General features: G+C 41.8%; 2 protein-coding genes across 2 annotated transcripts; both read left to right on the forward strand.

Moving 5' to 3' along the window:
* Positions 1-1,743: 1,743 nt before the first annotated feature.
* On the forward strand, positions 1,744-8,360 carry abcb9 (ATP-binding cassette, sub-family B (MDR/TAP), member 9). Its single transcript, XM_030791344.1, has 11 exons — positions 1,744-2,404; positions 3,364-3,478; positions 3,793-3,923; positions 4,175-4,380; positions 4,717-4,914; positions 5,299-5,427; positions 5,826-6,014; positions 6,197-6,370; positions 7,127-7,286; positions 7,752-7,888; positions 8,052-8,360. The coding sequence occupies exons 1-11, from the start codon at positions 1,744-1,746 to the stop codon at positions 8,358-8,360; spliced, it is 2,409 nt and encodes an 802-aa protein (XP_030647204.1).
* Positions 8,361-9,284: 924 nt separating this feature from the next.
* On the forward strand, positions 9,285-17,629 carry vps37ba (VPS37B subunit of ESCRT-I a). The gene is made up of 4 exons (XM_030791345.1): positions 9,285-9,392; positions 12,333-12,504; positions 16,500-16,582; positions 17,168-17,629. Exons 1-4 carry the CDS (start codon positions 9,288-9,290, stop codon positions 17,627-17,629), a joined length of 822 nt encoding a protein of 273 aa, XP_030647205.1. The 5' UTR covers positions 9,285-9,287.
* Positions 17,630-18,100: the final 471 nt, after the last annotated feature.

Here is an 18,100-nt window from a genome sequence, read left to right on the forward strand (position 1 = left end):
GTCATGTATGTTGTAATAAGGGAGGTCAAAGAAGACAGATTATACGGATAAACATAGATTACACGTGGGTATTATTGAACGTTAATGTATATGATAATAAAGTTTCTCAGTGTCCCAGTGCTCTAGATGGAAGAAGAGCCAGGAGAGGGGAAGATGCAGAAAGGGGAAGAGTTGACAGTTTGACCGCTACAAAGGGAAAGGATTTCCTGTAGTGCATTTTGGTGGTATTAGCCCATTGCTGAGAGGGCTCCTGTAACTGTCAAGTACTTTACACAGTTGCTGAGAGGCACTGTACATGATGCTCAGTTGTTTAACATCCTCTATTCCGTCCACCCTCTCTGTTCTCTTATAGAGATGTGGGAAATATTCTTTGGTACACTGGTGCATAGACAGAAAAATCATTAATCTGTTTGCTCACTCAGTTGATGTGTTGGTGCAAAGAATTAAATTAATGTATACACACACACACACACATATATATATATATATATATATATGTGTGTGTGTGTGTGTGTGTGTGTGTTAGCTGTACAAAACACAGAAAAATTAAAATTGCAGATGAACTGTTTTTGCATAATAGGAGAAATGAATAGTTGAACTGGAGAGAGTTTCCATGAACTGTTGACTTTATGATTCCGCGTAATTTTCCTACCAGCGGCTCAAGTGCTGAGAAGGCACATAGAAATCTCGCTGCTAATCTGAAAGGTCGTTGGAGGACGTGACATTGGATTGCAATGTAACCGCTCTTGTGATTTAAGATTGCAGTTGGTCTTCTAACCGAATTCCTGTATTGCAATAGAATTTGACCGTTAAGAAAAGGCTGTCGTTGCAAGTTTGCAACACTAAAGATTTTAAATATCCTGAGTTTAATTTGTGCAATTTAAAGATGCTTAGTTCCAGCATTTGTTCATAACAACACATGATAACAAAATAGTTTAAGTTAGCATGAACCTCGCGACACGTCTGTATGTGCAAGGAGCCTAATAATCAGGAGCACTGATTCAACCCAACCTTTTATAATCTATTGTTAATTTCGTAACAAAACTACTTGGCGTTATACACTGTAAATCTCAAAACGGCGTCAGTTGCAACAAACTACATTGAGATGTACATATTATGTTCGTGGTGTTAAGAAAAATGCTCCCCTGGTATTAAAACCTCGGACCCGGCTGCATTCTGGTACGAGGGAGGAGCATCCGTACAGTGGCCTTTGATATTTTGCTTCCGGTTTTATACCGCAGACCTGGACACCGGCGCATGGACAAATTGGCATTTCAAGAGAACAGAAGGCGCAGGGGAAGTACCTGTCAACCAAAGGGACAGCTCATAAACTGGGTTACAGACTGGGGTGACCGGAACAACAAGTAATGCAGGTGTATCGAATGAGCTTGTGCACTTTTTAATTGCCGTGTATAAATAGGGTCCTTTGACCATATTGCAGTTGTTCTGACCGCAACTACATCCCACCTTACAGGTGTGTTGATGCTCAGAATAATTCATATTTACTTTCGTTTGGTTATCGAGATTGTATAACATGTACGTCATGCACTTTAAGTAAAGACTTAGTCCATACGTAACTTTTTTAGGTCAATAATATAAAATGTTTCTCATACCTGGACGGGTATGTTATATGTATTATTGCCGGTTCTACATACGCTATCGGCTCAACAGTCTTTCAGAGAGTGAACGATAAGGTGAATCACAAACGTTCTCATTCAGCTATTCCTGAAATTGACAGAGAAGATGAGGATCGCCGTGGCTCTTGCTTGTAATTTGACCTTCATTTTTGTGGATATTGTTGTCACCACAGTATTATACGTTCGTGGTACTAGCTTGGAGGATTTCTCAAATGACGCACTAGATTTCGATGTTCACCGGTCAGTGTTGGATCTTTGGGGGACTGTTCTGATTCGCAGCTCCTTGCTACTGGGTGCTTCCATCGGTGTATGCTGGAACAGAGTCGATGGTCCCAGGAGGGTAGTGGGACTTAGCTCACTAAATGCTTTAATATGCCTCTCCATCTTGACCTTTGCTCTAGCCAAATTGCTGATGTTCTCCGAGGAAGGGTCGGCAATGTACGACCCTTGGTTTCTTAGTCTCCTAACATGGACATGCGTTTCTGCCATAACCATCATGTTCTTGTGGAAACTGCTTGGAAAAAGCCCAAACACTGTTGCTGTTGGTGCTGATAGAGAGGAGACAGAGAGGCTGGTGGAGCCGCTTAGTGACGGCTTCGAAAATGATGAAGGGGAGGAAGAAGGAGACAGAAAGAAGAGGAAAAAGAGGAAAGGAATGAAGGATGAACCTCGTTCAAGTGCAACTGTGGGCCGTTTGCTGTCATATTGCAAGAAGGACTCTCTGCTGCTAGCTGTTGCTTTTTTCTTCCTCCTTCTGTCTGCCGTGTGTGAGTGACTTTAATGTTTTATAACAACACCATTTATCTGTTATGCAGTACACATATATTACACATGTAATTACTAAGTAACATAGGCATACATTCAAGTTTACTTCAGGCTTTGCGGTTTATTCTGAATCAACACTCTACTCGAGGGTCTTCAGAACTGATGGTGTTAAAACATGGAATTTTGGGAACACACGATACACAAAGGGTACTGGCCACTACAGTTAGAATGATCCATGTTAGCTTCAGTGTGTCTCCTTTAACCAATCTATTCCACAGTACTTTATACTCTTTTCAATGGAGCAGAACCAAACCCTTAAAAGTGAATAAAGCGGTATTATCCCTTAAAAGTGAATAAAGTGGTATTATATCCTTTGCAAATCACACAAATCCAACAAAAAAGACACAGAACATCTGAATTACAGTCAGCTTTTGAAAATTACGATGACACGTTCTTTCGTCATTAGATCCTGAAAAGGGCTCCCGCTCTTTTCCCTCCCCAGCCCTCCCCCGCCCCCAGGGTTGCACGTTGCCTCAGTATTACACTCTTATTGCTCTACTCAGTCTTTCATGTGAGGGTCATTGCTCTCGCGAAAAAGCTGCGCGTTGCACAACTGCTTCAACGCCCAATAGCTCTTCAAGTTTGAATGTTTTCCGTCTTTTGTAAACCGGTTCTGTGAGTTATGGCGTTTTAAAAACAAAACTATTCAAACCATCCTCTATAATCAGTCAGTCAATGAAATAAGCAAAAACATACCCAAGTATGCAGCAGTACACTTAACACTTGTTACTAGTGGACTATAGTAGCCTTTGTGTTAACTACTGCATTTTTGTAGTTCCTGTCTGTACATGTTTGTTTTGGCTTCACCTAATTGCTGTGAGAGTTAGTCTTGTCTATGGTTGAGGGCAAGCTGCCAGTAACTAAATAACTAAGTAACTTTGTGTGAATCTTTGTCCTGTAGGTGAGGCCTTTATACCTTATCTCACTGGACAAGCCATCGATGGTATTGTCATTCATAAGAGTATGGAGAATTTCGTCAGGCCTGTGGTAACTCTCTCTGTGCTCGCCTTTGTCAGGTGAGACATCTGGGTTCTAAGGTATTTTTCATTCTTATTTGTAGATTACACAGCTTTGAGTCACTCAGATTAAGTCCTTTAAGGCTTTAATGCTAGTCAGTATTAAACCATGTCAAAGTCTCTTCTCAAAAGTAATGTAAGATGAGGCTTCAGCCTGGAGTAAAAAGATCAGTAAAAAGATAAAGAAAAAAATAGCATCCATTTGATTTTTAATATTTTTGCATAGGCCTTGTCCAGTAAACAAGGCGTTTGTGTCGTACTTAATTCTTTAGATAAGTTTACATGTACTTTTAACATTTTTATACGTTTGTCAGTTCGTTGGCTATAGGTGTACGAGGAGGTGTGTTCACCTTAACGTTTGCCAGGCTGAATATTCGGCTCCGGAACCTTCTCTTCAGGTCGTTAATGAGTCAAGACATTGAATTCTTTGATGCTAACCACACAGGTGATGTCATGATTGTATTTCAAGATCTTAAATGGTATTATATCCATTATTAAGTTGCAAGTACTTAATCCATCAAGGTGACAACTATTCATTTTTTCCTGAATGTGGACAAGTACATTAATGTTTTGAAGGCACAAGTGAAAGTGATATGTATTATAGTGATGTTGTATGTTTCAGTGTTTCTCTTTCCTAATTCGGTACTGTGGTGGAGACTGAGGATGTAATTTATTCATTCTGGGTTCATCTTTCAGGTGACATTACTTCCCGCCTGACCTCTGACACTACGCAGGTGAGCGATCTGATCTCGCAGAACGTCAACCTCTTCCTACGCAGCTTCGTCAAAGGCGTGGGTTTTTTCATCTTTATGTTTGGAATGTCGTGGAAACTGTCGCTCGTCACCCTCATGGGCTTTCCGTACATAGGTCTCATTTCCAAACTCTACGGGGAATATTACAAGGCAAGTCCACACAATGACTTCATTCACAGTGACCTTCGTTATAATGAATAGTTCTGTTTAGGTTCTCCAGCTCACATTAAGTTTTCTTGATAGTTGTTTGATGATCACCAGTAATTGTAGATAATATATACTTTACAAGGGAAGGCTGGTCTTTCAAAGATTCTGATGTTTACCTTTAAATGACCCTTGTCACTCATTCTTTTATTGCTGTCTTTATTTGCTGAATAATTACAGGAGACCAGAGTATGTGACAGTGTCTTTTGCTTTTATCAACTAATTTAAGATTTCCAGATATTTTGTAATAATGTCTTTTCTACCTTGTTCACGATTCCGCAGAGACTGACTAAAGAAGTTCAGACGTCGCTTGCTCAAGCCAACAAGGTAGCAGAGGAGACGATCTCGGCGATGAGGACGGTTCGTAGTTTTGCTAACGAGGAGCAGGAGGCGGAGTCTTACTACGCCAAGCTGCTTGAGGTGTTTCAACTCAACAAGAAGCAGGCCCTGGCTTACGCCTGCTACATGTGGTCCAGCTGCGTACGTATCACACCTCTATAAACGTTCAAAAACATTTAGTACAATGACAGTTATTTCACAGGAAGAGATGATTTGAAGTGAAGTCTGATTGAAAGATGACTATCTGATTTCCTGCAGATGTTGATGATTAAGTGTGTCAAAGTTGTTCTCAAAGCAGGTTGACTGAAAACCTACCTTAGGCTAAACCTTTCTCTGTAGTCTTTACCCACTCCGTAACGTTAAAACTATAGGATGTATTTTGATCTATCCATAATCTTAACTTTAACACCGTATCCGTTTGTCTCTGTGTCTTCAGATGAAACATATGAATCTTTCTCAGGTTGCTGTAGATTTTTATGGTCTCTGATGTATTTTTTGTGTTTTTGTATATCTGTGCTGTTATAGATTTCCGAACTGGCCCTACAAGTGGTCATCCTGTCCTATGGAGGTCACCTTGTAATGTCCAATCAGATGAGTGGGGGGGCCCTCATTGCCTTTTTCATCTATGAACTGGAGTTGGGCGAGTGTCTAGAAGTAAGAAACATCCAGTGCCGTGTCATATTTACTCGCACAATGTTTCTCCATGAAACACAACGTTCATCCACACCTGTGCTTTACTTCACTGCTCTCAAATGTTTTTGTCACTTCTCTGATTCAGAAATGTTCTCCAATCCATTGCTTAAGCCTGTTTCTCAAATTTCTCCCTTAACTATGAACTATTAACTGTTATATTATAAAAATACTATTTCTGTGAGCATGGATGTTTTTCCAGAAATCCCTTGGTCTCCCAGTTCTTTTATCAGAGCAGTACATTGCTCTGTGTGATATTTCTTGAAGTTACATTGCTGCTGTGGATGTGGAACTGTGCAAAAGTTACCACTGAATGTCATTTTTTTTTTAATTTTCACCTTCTTTTTTTCTTCTGGTTTCAGAGTATAGCGTCGGTCTACACCGGTTTAATGCAGGGTGTGGGAGCAGCCGAGAAGGTTTTCGAATATATCAACAGGAAACCGAAACACCTCCCCCAGGGTCAAGAGGCCCCAGACGTGTTCAAGGGCCTGATCGAGTTTAAGAACGTGACGTTCGCTTATCCGACGCGCCCGGACACAGACGTACTGAAGGTGATGTGTCCCGTACTGACGCGCCAACCTTAGAGTTTTATTTGGAGTTTGATCTTTGCTCTTTAAGATGTTGCGCGTGAATGAGTCAAGTAACCGTGGTTTGAATAAAAGTGACAGCGACAGCGACAATGTAAAGCTTAGAGGCAAAATCACCGATGTTAACTTCGCTCTGTTGTTTGCAGGGCGTATCGTTCTGTTCGCGGCCCGGGGAGGTGACCGCTCTGGTGGGTCCGTCGGGCAGTGGGAAGAGCTCCTGCATCTCTCTGCTGGAGAACTTCTACACTCCTCAGCAGGGACAGGTGCTTCTGGACGGCCGACCGGTGCACGCTTATCGGCATGACTACCTTCACTCTCAGGTAAAAACTTTAACGCCAGAGGTAAAGAGCCTGTAACGTGCTCAACTGTTAAGATATATTTAAGATGAAAACATCAAAAAGTAAGCATTGTTATTTGTGTTGCAACTCATTTATTTTCATGATGTACATGGATTTTTTTTTTTGATGTTTGAAATGCTGAGCTTAGTAATACAGATCCTGGGGTAAGAGGTCAGGTCCAAATATGGGCACTGGTATGGCTTTGAGTATTTTCCTAATAAGGAAGTTGTGCTCTATGCCGGGAAGTAGGTGGTTAAGATATCATACATAGGCACACTACACATTGGCTAAACTTTTCTTCACGCCTCTGACACAAAAGATCTCTCCCTACACGTGTAGGAGACAAATGGAATTCATATAATAAACACTAAAAGCTTTACAACATGAGGCCTAAAGATTTAATGTAATATGTGATGTCATTTTGAACCAGCAGGGGGCAGTGTTTAGCAGCATTTGAAATGAGACTGACGGCTTGGAACAGCAATATTTTCCCCATAGAGTTACCAGTAGATCGTGATTCTATGGACAGTTTTTAAATGGACAATCAGAATAGACGCGGAGCTGTACTGGCACACAGCACCACCCTTTTCATGAGTGACGACGGTTTCACCTGTTACATATCTCACGCGGGTTTATCCATAGACTGCAATTACCTTAACGGTTCTAGTCGCCTTTGATTTGCATCGGTACTAATGAATGTTTTCAGAACAAATTTTCTCTCTATTTGTGTTCTTCCAGGTGGCTTTGGTTGGTCAGGAGCCCATCCTCTTTGCCCGCTCTGTTCAGAAGAACATTAGCTACGGCCTGAAGGACATTCCTATGGACGCCGTCGTGTCGGCTGCAACCAAAGCTAACGCTCATGACTTTATCACCGCTCTCCCCAAAGGATATGACACAGGTACAGTTAAACAGCAGGACAGTGAAATGAAGCAGAGGACAGTGATGCTGCTGAAAACTTTTGATAGGAGCCCATAACATGTCAAGTTTAACTCAGTCAGTGGTTGTGTCGCTGAGAATCTTACGCTCACAATGTCTTTTTTCTTCAGTTCACCCAGTTCACACAGAATCGCTCCAAAAATGTTTTCACCCTCATGCATTCATAAACAAACATACAGCCACTTTTCTGAACCAGATACCTAACTGTTTCACTTTTTTTTTTTGGCTAAATATTAACATTAATGATTAATGTAAGGGGCACTTAATGAGAATTTGAGTCAAGTCTTTATTCTCCATATTTTCTGTCGTTTTCTGATAATAAGTAGCACTGTTTAGTTCTTTGAGACATTACACATGACTTATTTGATTTAATATATTCTGTCACTTGATCTTACTGATTGCTCTGGGGTTTTCTCCCTGTATGCAGATGTGGGTGAAAAGGGTGCCCAGTTATCTGGAGGGCAGAAGCAACGCGTGGCCATCGCACGCGCCCTGATCCGACAGCCTCGCGTAATCGTCCTGGACGAAGCTACAAGTGCTCTGGACGCAGAGAGTGAACACATAGTAAGTCACATGACCAACCACACACACACACACACACACACACACACACACAAAGACCAATGTGATGCTTAGTAGGTACTGTATAATAACTGATTTAAATATTTATATTTATCTAAGAAACAAACAGATGAAGACATTTAACACTCGTTTTTGAACTCCTCAGGTTCAGCAAGCCCTGAATGACATCATGCGAGAGCATACAGTGTTAGTGATCGCCCATCGTCTGAGCACTGTGGAGAAGGCCCATAACATTATTGTGATTGACAAAGGGATGGTGGTGGAGGAGGGGCCACATGCTGACCTCATGGCGAGGGGCGGGCTCTACTCTAAACTGGTCCAGAGGCAGATAACAGGCATTGAGACAGGGCTGGAGATCCTCAACCCCCCCACAGATTCTCCCCAGCTCCAAAAAGAGGAGGAGAAACAGAGCAATGAGGAGAGTGGAGAGTCAGATCACGATGCCCGATACTGAGAGAGTCAGATCACAATGCCCGATATTGAGAGAGTCAGAGCTCCACTCATCGCCAGTACAGTTTACACTGAATAAAGTTTATAATGGTATTTCTCTACTATATTTACTTGAACGAAGTATTTTTTGGATTGAAAATACATGATCTGAGAAACTTGAAGATATATCTACACTGTGTACTGTAAGGATGGATACTTGGAGAATTTGAGCTGTTCTGGAATTCTGTGAGATTTTGTACGGGATGCGGATCCTGCAGGTTCTAAGATACACTGTTTGAATGAATGTTGGGAATATGCTGATAGTGAAAGAGATTTTCTGAGAATGTATGGACTGTTTTTATTTTTGTGTATCCTCATCTGAGGAATCATAAATAATAATAAATTATAATGAGTATGACCATGTACATGTTTTATGTTTTAGAATTAAGCAGATACACTCCATATCATATACTCATTATCATATACTCCATTAATCACAATGCACTTTTATGAAAGAGATGTTATTCTCTGGCACACTGATTTATGTTCCAGTAAGCACATCACTGTCTGCACAAAGTGAAAGTATACAATTAAAAATCTATTTCTATTTTGGGGGGGGGGTGAAATTAAAAAAAATGAAAGAAAGATGAATTATCAGATGTAAGGATGATATAAGGATGAATACAGTGGATGTCTTCCTCTTTATGAATGGGAGATCTCAGACATTCTCATACAGTATTCTGGATTACAAACAATCGTGTAATCGCTAAATGACGTAATAGCTTTAAACCCTCCTCCTCTCCGTTTAGTGAGACTCCTCTTCCGGTAAAAAAAAACAACGGAGCATAGCTTAGCGAGCAAGCTACCTTCGTTCTTGGTTTTCCTCCCAGTCAGTGCACACAACCGAGGAGACGAGGCACTAGTGGCGAGAGAAAACAAACAGCTGTGCCAAATGGCTGGATTTGGAAACAAGTTGAGTGCCTATTCTATGACTCAGTTAAACGAACTGCTCGAAGATGACGAAAAGCTCAACAAAATTATCAAAGATATGGACGAGGTGAGCTTTCGTTTATTTGTTTGTTTGTACGGTGTTTAAGTTTGTTTGCTCTTCTAGCTATCAATTTAATAATATGTGCCACTGCTTAATGGTAGGCCTAAACAATTTTTTTTTCAAGATTTCTTGGTCAAGGTGCTGGAATAAAACACTGTTGCCGTGACAATTTGGAACTTGTAGAACCTTCAAAATCTTGGTAGAGACCGTTGACATGTACATCGGGTTTTGTGTTACATTTCTTTGAAGAATATTGCATTAGAAACACGGTTGCTTTGTGTAGTGGTTATATGCAATGTATACTGTAATTAATTTACGTCTGTAATATATAGGCTATTAGAATTCTGTGGCCATTCCTTTGATTGTTGACCGTATTCCAATTCTGTCGCTTTGTCATTATGCACTTTCATAGGCGCTTTTGTGACGTTTGGACGAAGCCCACACAAAGAGCCTATTAAGTGGCATAAATCAGTATACCCCGGACAGGACAGTATGCCCGTGTTTGACATAAACTATTAATTGTACCCAGACCGGCTGAAATGTTATCATGGATCACGTAGTTCAAGAGTTTTTCGTATATCTGCATAACCGTATAAGTGAGTTACTTACTTTACTGTGGGATGGTGGCAAACCAGGTGACTACAACACGCAGCCACTGAGACATTTTCATTTCCGTGATGTTATTCCTCGGTAAGGTTAACGTTCACACCCGGTATCGGACTTAAAACAGCTCTTCAGCTCAAGGGTCGCTGAGTCATGTTTGTCAAGCATAGATCAGTTAGTTCAAAGGCATATTTGTTCACACCTTTGCAGTCTGATTCATTTGATCTCATGATCCGCCTTTACTTGCACAACTGGAGTCTGTTCACAGCATTTTTAGAAACTTTTTAAAATAGCAGTTTTTGTGACCAACTATTTAAAGTGGGGTAAATAGTGGTAAGACGCATTTGATTAAGGATAAGGGCTCTGCTCTGTTCTGCTGCCACTCTTAAATGTAGCGTCAGAGTTCGTAATGTCAGAACGTTGCCGCAAGTCCAGATGGAATTAGTCCTTGATATTCACAGCATTGCTATCATTCTTATAAAGTAAAAAAGTCCTCTAAGATAAGGTTGCCATGCCCAAGGTGAAAAGTGTTATGAGCAAAACCTTATATAACCAAAACGCATTTGCATGACTCCATACCTTTTGAACAGGTGGAACTGTTTGGTCTGGCTTTCTTCCCTCTCTATAGGAGACAGTGTCACACATGTTTCGTTTCTGCTTTTACTTGATACAGTTTTTTTTTTTTTTCAAAACTGGAAGGTGGTTGTGTTTTTTTTTCTGTACGTTCAAGTGACTAAAAAGATAGCCTTTAAACTTTAAATAAGTCGTTACGTGCAGGTGTCTTTCATTGCTTAAATGACTGGATCTGATGACTCTTTCAGTAGATTTCGGGTGGGTCTGAAACTCTGAAGGTGAAACGGTGAAACTGTACAGTGAAATGGTGCCAAGTAAATGCTCATCCTCATGCCAGCTCTCTGCTGCTGCAGGCTTTGGGGTAGGGGTGGGGGGTGTCTCGGCATAAGTCTTATAATTTTAAAGAAAATGGAGGGGGTGGACAGACAAAATGCTGTAAAAGTTCTGTGAACGTGAAACGTGAGAAAAGAACAAAGTGTTCTGCACCAAACATATGTGAGCTTAACATACTGGTTTTTTCAGACTCACATGCTCTTCATTTATGTGTTTTCTGGAAATTGTACATGTTAACTGACACGTGAACTTTGAGTTTTAAGTTTATGGTTTGCATAATTGGGATTTCTGTCATGAATTCCACTGAACGATTATCTTGAGGAGAGTGCATTGTCTTGAGGAGGCTACGTAATGTTGACGTGATGTGTCTTGGTTCCGTTTCATTTGAAACAAGTTCATACACGCGTGTGAAGACACATACATGAGCTTTTGTGTTTTGTCTGTCAGCGTCTCAAGGACTCAAACAGTCCATAGCTCAGTGGACAATTAATTATTAATTACCGTTTCCTTTGCTCAGACTCTGAACAGAATGGAAAGATTTTTATGAATCACTAGCATGGGAGATTAGCTGGGCTAGACTGACCTAGTTTTTTTTTTTTTTCCCCTCCATCTCTGATGAATAAATGACTGATTCAAATCAGTTTTGTTTATGCATCAGCCATTTCAAGACATTTTTAAGCGTGACAATAGTGATAGATATGACATCATGCCTCAGCAGACCTCATATCATACATCTCACCTATGTCTCTACTTGAAGCACTAGCCTAAATAGTAGCATCAGTGTCCATGCAAGGTTTCTGGATCAAAAAAGTAAAGACTTACTGTAATGTCTCTCTGATATATGGACCATAATTTATGATGAGAGGAATGTTTTCCCACAGTTAGGCCAAGTCATAGAAAAGTATTCCTGTAAATACAGATGCTATCAGATGTGTGGTCCATATCTTCAGTTTGTCCAAAGTTATGAATTTGGAGACTTCTGTGTAACTGTGGTTTCTCACATCCGCCGTTTTGAAAGTTCACATGATGTGTCAGTTAGAGCTCTCAAGAAGTCTGTGTTTGCTAATTTGATTTACTTTCCTTTTATTGGTCAATTTAATCTGCACTTCCCTCACATGTTTTGGCTTTGAACCAGTTCACAGAAACTGTTTAAGTTCTATCCAATGTTTTAAGGACCTCCGAAGAGAACATTATGTTCAGGAGAACATTCCAGACTCATTCTTTGAGCCAGTTATTGATTAGTGAAAAGGCTGCTCTCTTGCAGAGAAAGTAACAAAACCACAACCCCATACATCCTGATGAAAATGACTTTGCCAATTGTCTGTTCTCTAGTTTTCCTCATTTTTTTGTCCCTCTGAATAACTTGACACCAGTAGTCAGTGTATCCTCCTGTTCATAGAAATTATGATTTATGTGTATCATATGAATCTGTTTCAGATTAAAGACCTGCAGCAGAGCAAGGAGATGACTCTAGCCAGTAACAGAAGTCTGGCTGAACAGAACCTAACACTCCAGCCCAGGTTAGACCACCAGAAGAACCAGCTGACCAAACGGTACCGTAGTCTACAGGAACTCTATGAGGCCTACCAGCTCCACAAATCCAGTCTTGGTAAGATGACCAAAGCTGTGGCATTTGCTAGTTTGGTTATACCCAAATGTGATCCAGGCTGTCTCAGTTTACACTCTTGCTTCCTACATCTCTGTTGTTTTATCCTACTGTCTTTCTTTCTTTCTTTTCTTTCTTTCTTTCTCTCTCTCTATCTCTCTCTCTCATTACCTATGTCTCTCTCTCATATACTCCCTCTCTCCCCCTCTCCTTCTGCTCACCTTCTCACTCCTACTGACTGCGCTATATTTGGAGTTGTTGTTATTCAATGAATCTTTCTATATTCACTAAGTAACTAGTCATTCCAAACTTAAATAGACACTGTGGGTGGAGAAGGAACACAGGAGCTATATGAGAGAAAGTCAAATATTCCGGTTAGGGAGTATACATGTTTGTGTCTTCATGTAGCATACCTGCCGGTTCAGTCACCTGTTCTTTTTCTCCAGCCTGCCACAGGACTAGCCTTACCCGTTCTCCCAGTTTTTGTGTTTATATTTCACGTAGCCAAGGGCAGTTCTTTCCCTGTGTTTTTTTTTTTTTTGTGTGTGTGTGTTAATCTGAGAAACAGAAGCAGATATCACTAAACAGTGCTTGGGCTAGCTCCATTACTTTATTTGAAGAGCAGAAGAGCTGGGGATTGCCACCACACCCCACTGCCCTATGTGTGAATCTGTGGAGTAGAAAAGAATGTATCCTCCGTTACCGTGGGTGACGCAGTGGTCTCCCAGCAACTCATTCCAAACAGCCTTTCAACATTCTGTTGCTCTGTTTTGAGTGGGATATTTGTCGAAATGTATCGTTGCTTTGGCAGATACTTTGCAAAGGAGGGATTTTTGCCAAGTCGCAACTTTAATTTACAACACTGCACCCTTTTATCTCTCATACGCGGTTGTTTGTGTATTAGCAGAATTGTCACAAAGTCTATTACTGCAAATATTTCTTATTGTTTTTTAAATCCTCTGCACCGTCTATTCACTGTTATTATTACTGTTTTTATTTGTTTAACTGTTTAGCTTTTACTCTAATTCCTCACAGCTTAGCCGTCGTGAGCTGATTTTTTTCCCCTCCAGAGGGAGGGGGAGAGACAGGCTGGCATTTGTGTTGTGGACGGATGGGCGCTTTAGTGAAATGTAGGTAACCCACTTTCCCTCAGTCTGCCTGGCCCACTTATGGGTGACAGTGGCAGCAAGCAGCAGTGAGACAGCAGCTGGGCAGAGCTGGAAAACAGAGGGAGAGAGAGAGAGAGAGAGAGAGAGAGGGAGAGGGAGAAAAAGGGGAGGGAAGCAGGAGTAAGGGGGGGAGGGAACGTGGGTGGGTGGAGAGAAGATATGGAAAGAACATCACAGGCCGGGAGTCTTTGGCTCCCCCGCTCCCTAGTCAGAGTGCCTGGGGCCACCAAACAGTGCTTAAACACGAGGCCACAACCCAGACGAAAACAATTCCTTAGGTTTAAGCACACTAAAGTTTCATCTTAAAGCTTATGACACAACTGCTGAACGAGGTATCGCCCGAAAAGTTTTCAAAGTCCTACAGATGCAGCGTGAAGATTTGTACCTTAGGTCACTGATTACGCAGGTAACCGTACAGTTACAGGCTATAGGAGGTTCTCCCGTCCCCTCTGTGATGTTATTGTCCTGTCCTTCATTTGTATTCACCTGTAATTTGAACCGGGGAAAGTCCCACACGTTGCGCGGCACACGCGTGAGGTCACGCGGCGTCATGACGACAGATGTAAAGATGTAAAGTATGGCAGTCTCTGAAGTTAGAGCTGGGTGTAACTATCTGTCCCTCTCTCTTTGCTTTTGCCGTGACTCCTCCCGACCCCATCGCTCTCTGTCTCTCTTTCATAACAGACAGTACCGTGATCTCATGACCAGGCTCAGCTGAATTTTATGCTAATTGGCATGAAAAAAAAAAAACCCCCAGCCCATTAAGCCTGTGTATGTGTGCGTGTGTGAGAGAGAGAGAGAGAGTGTGTGGATGATTCTGCTAATACACTCAGAGTTGTGTAGGTGGATTTAATGATGTTCTCAGTGAGAGAGAGAGTGAGATAAACAGTCTGACAGTGGGTCTTGTGATGAGCCAGCCGCTGATGTGATGTCCTCAGATCCTAAAGACCTCTTGTGTCCGGTTTTCTTTCCGTGGGAACGCTTCCTTTTCGTTCATCAGTGATTTTGGATTGGTCCGTTTAAAGCTGTATAATATTATGAGCTATGGCGTGTCAGTGTACACAGACTGCAGTGTACTGTCGCAGTACCAGTAACATATAATGCAGTGTGTGATATGTGAATGGTGTAAGGCTCGTGACACATAAATGTCGTGTGCCAAGGGAATTCAAAAACCGGCTGGCAGTTGTGTAACTTTAGATGCTTCTGTTCGACTGGCAGCTGTTTGTAGCTTGCTCTTATTTCTCTCTCTCTCTCTCACACACACACACTCCACGCTCACACACACACACACACACACACAAACTATTTCATTCCGTCTCCCCTGTTCACTGAAGCTGTAACAGTGCTGAGGGGTTAGTCTTAACATAGTCCATCCCTACATTCTTTGGGGCCTGTGATTTTCCTACAACTGTGTGTGTGTGGGTGTGAGAGTGTGGTTAAGTCAGACAGCTGTGAATGCCCAGTATCAAGGCCTGGGGAAAGCCTGAGTTAGCTTGAATTCTTTTATGTAGTGCTTGTGTATGTGTGTGTGTGTGTGTGTGTGTGTGTGCGTGTGCGTGTGCGTGCGCACAGTGAACAAGAGCAAGAGAAATTGTCGCCCCATCTGCATACTGTGTCCTTACTGTGGCTATACTGTGGCTATTGCTGCATCATCCTCAGGAAGCCCAGAACTCAGACCACATGGTTAGCGTGAGTCAGTAGAAACAGTGTTAACTTTTTCAGGTTAAAAATGTCACAGGGTATGGTGGCAGCAACCAGCAAACTTGCTTTCCAGACGAAGCAATCAGTGGGTAAATATTGTGTTATTTACACAGGTATTGAGAAAGCCCATTCACTGTGTAGTCACTAAAATCACACTTATCACAAAAATAACATCATAGTCAGTCATCAGATCTTTGATGCAGCATTGCACAGAAGGGAAATAGAAAGTGAAATAGCTGTTCCCTTACCTGTGATGACGATTTCACTGTATTGGGAACTCCGTATTGATTCTTCACTGTATTGTTTTCTGTCAGTAAATTCCCATCAGCAGGTGTGAAGATAACACACTGTCTATTTCTGCTCACAATGACTCAGCCAGTTGACAGTCCCTTAGCTGCCCGGTTGCTTGGTGCCAGCTACTGAACTTAAATGAACCAGTTTGGGAGGTATCAGGATGTCTTGGATTCAGTCCAGGAACACAGTAAATGAAAATAAGGACATTCTTAGACTCTCCAGGAAGTGACCCGTACGCTCAGAGACAAAGCACTGGTTGATTCCAGTAAACCTCAACATTCTATTCGCTCTTTTGTAAGATTCCATTACTTGCATTATGACATCATTGTCCCCTCCTATATTTGGACGCGTGGACTTAAAGACTGATTTACACATTAGAAGAGGTGTTAGCTTTCGTCTTTCCTGGACAATTACCATGATATTTTGAAGCAAAGGACATTTCACTGAACTATTCATATCAGACTGTATGATAAGTTTGTCTTTTGTTTTACAAAAGCAAAGAAACAACTGCACCAGCAAATATATATATAAAGTGTTGTTACTGAGGGACTAAATATTCAAACAACAAGGCAATGAAACAGTGCCTTTGGAATACATGTGATGTGTATAAATATATATATATATATATATATATATATATGTGTGTGTGTGTGTGTGTTTTTTTTTTCATGTATGTGAGAGTGAGTCTGTCATAAGAAAAATACCATTTACAAAGAACGGAAAAGAAGCAAAGAGGTTTAAATAATGTCATTAGGCAGACAAGATGTTTTCAGTGAAGTAGCCTCTCTCACTCTCTCTTTTTTTTTTTTTTAATTGTCTCGTTCTCGGGTACAGAGCACAAGTCTGGGAACAGTTCTCTGGACACACTGCTGGCCCTGCTGCAGGCAGAAGGAGCAAAAATAGAGGAGGAGACAGAGGTAATGTTCTTTCATTTCTATACCACAAACACTACAGTCTCTTTCCGTTGTTCTGGAAAAGACCTCCCTCTGTGTTACACCATCAGTTTGCACCGATCTTCGGAGAGACTGGATTGAAATGCGCGGTCAGTTGCTGCCGTTTGTTGCCTTCTCAGAAGTAGTCCATATTTAGATTAGCGCTCAGGAACGGAGGGAGAACGAAGAGAGGTCACTATTTAAGGGTTTTGGGACAGCTGATGAGTAAGGGGAAGCTAAGGCACTGACCAGTTTCATTAATTGTACCTATAAATCCATTTGCTTTGTCACTTTAAAACAATGTATGTTGCAACATTTTTATAGCAATGTGGTTCACGACAAGTTTCCATTTGATGAGGGCCATAAAGTTGATATCGATGTATACGTGTCTCTATGGTAGTGTTGTGAAGTTGATCATTTAACTGCTGTTGTTCCGCCTCTGTTATCAGAAGGCGTTGATATGCAACATGTGAGTAAGACTTCATCTAATGCTCGCTTGGAGCTGGAGTAACTCCTCTCCTCTCCTCTCCTCTCTTGTCTTCACCTGTCTTGTCTTCTTTTCTGGACCAGATAATGGCAGATGCCTTCCTGGATGGCGAGGTCACTCTGGACACCTTCATAGATGAATATCAGAGTAAGAGGAAGCTGGCCCACCTGCGCCGGGTCAAAATTGACAAGCTCCAGGAGCTGGTTCTAAAAGGTCCAATCCAGTCCCCTCAGTCTCAGGATCACTCCGCGAAGCCCGTTCAGTCCTTCCAGCCTGAAAACACCGCCAGCACTCCGGTTCCCCTGCCCAGACGCGCACCTCCGCTGCCCCCAGTCAAATCTCCACCAGCCCCCGCCCCGGTGCCCCAGCCTGCTGCCTTCTCCTATCCCCCAATCCCACCCAGAGTGGGGCATCCTCTTCCACCAGCCAACATCAACCAAGGATACCCTGCTTCAGCCATGCCCTTCATGCCTCAGTACCCACCAGCCATTCCCCAGAGGCCACCACAACGAATGGCACCTCAGCCTGGCTTCATTCTCCAGTGAGGAGAGAGGAGGGCGGGGCTTGAACACTCCGCCTAGTCATGATGATGTCACTCTGCAACTTGAAGAACATTGCTCAACGCAATGCAATGAATATCCTGGTGGCGTCTCAGACTCCACAGCAAGTGAAGCAGCATCCTCTAAACAAGACCTTGAATTTGCACTCTTTGACTCCTTTGTGCTCTCTGTGTATGAAAACAAATCGGAAATAGCTGAAGTGAAGGTCTTTTGATCTGTCTTTTGATTTGACATTCTGTTTGTTTTATTGCCAGATTGGATCAGAAAGCTCAGCCCTAGAAACTATGGCCATTATTGTTGAGACATCTACCAGTAGTAATAAGAATAATAATGTTAAAAATATCAAATTTAGCTGTTATGCAGCAGGGGTTTCTTTTAATACACCTTGATGATGCAGTGTGTTACCTTCCATGAATAGCGGATCTATTAATGGGCTGATTTTCTGTGTCAGAGATG

This window comes from Chanos chanos, chromosome 14 (assembly GCF_902362185.1).
Source record: "Chanos chanos chromosome 14, fChaCha1.1, whole genome shotgun sequence".
Classification (NCBI taxonomy): Eukaryota; Metazoa; Chordata; class Actinopteri; order Gonorynchiformes; family Chanidae; genus Chanos; species Chanos chanos.

Coding starts and splice junctions, on each gene's coding strand:
- abcb9 (XM_030791344.1), top strand. CDS start 1,744: ATGAGGATCGCCGTGGCTCTTGCTTGTAATTTGACCTTCATTTTTGTG. Junction 6,371..7,126: donor ATGACTACCTTCACTCTCAG/GTAAAAACTTTA, acceptor GTGTTCTTCCAG/GTGGCTTTGGTTGGTCAGGA. Junction 7,287..7,751: donor CCCCAAAGGATATGACACAG/GTACAGTTAAAC, acceptor CCCTGTATGCAG/ATGTGGGTGAAAAGGGTGCC.
- vps37ba (XM_030791345.1), top strand. CDS start 9,288: ATGGCTGGATTTGGAAACAAGTTGAGTGCCTATTCTATGACTCAGTTA. Junction 12,505..16,499: donor GCTCCACAAATCCAGTCTTG/GTAAGATGACCA, acceptor TCTCGGGTACAG/AGCACAAGTCTGGGAACAGT. Junction 16,583..17,167: donor AAATAGAGGAGGAGACAGAG/GTAATGTTCTTT, acceptor TTTCTGGACCAG/ATAATGGCAGATGCCTTCCT.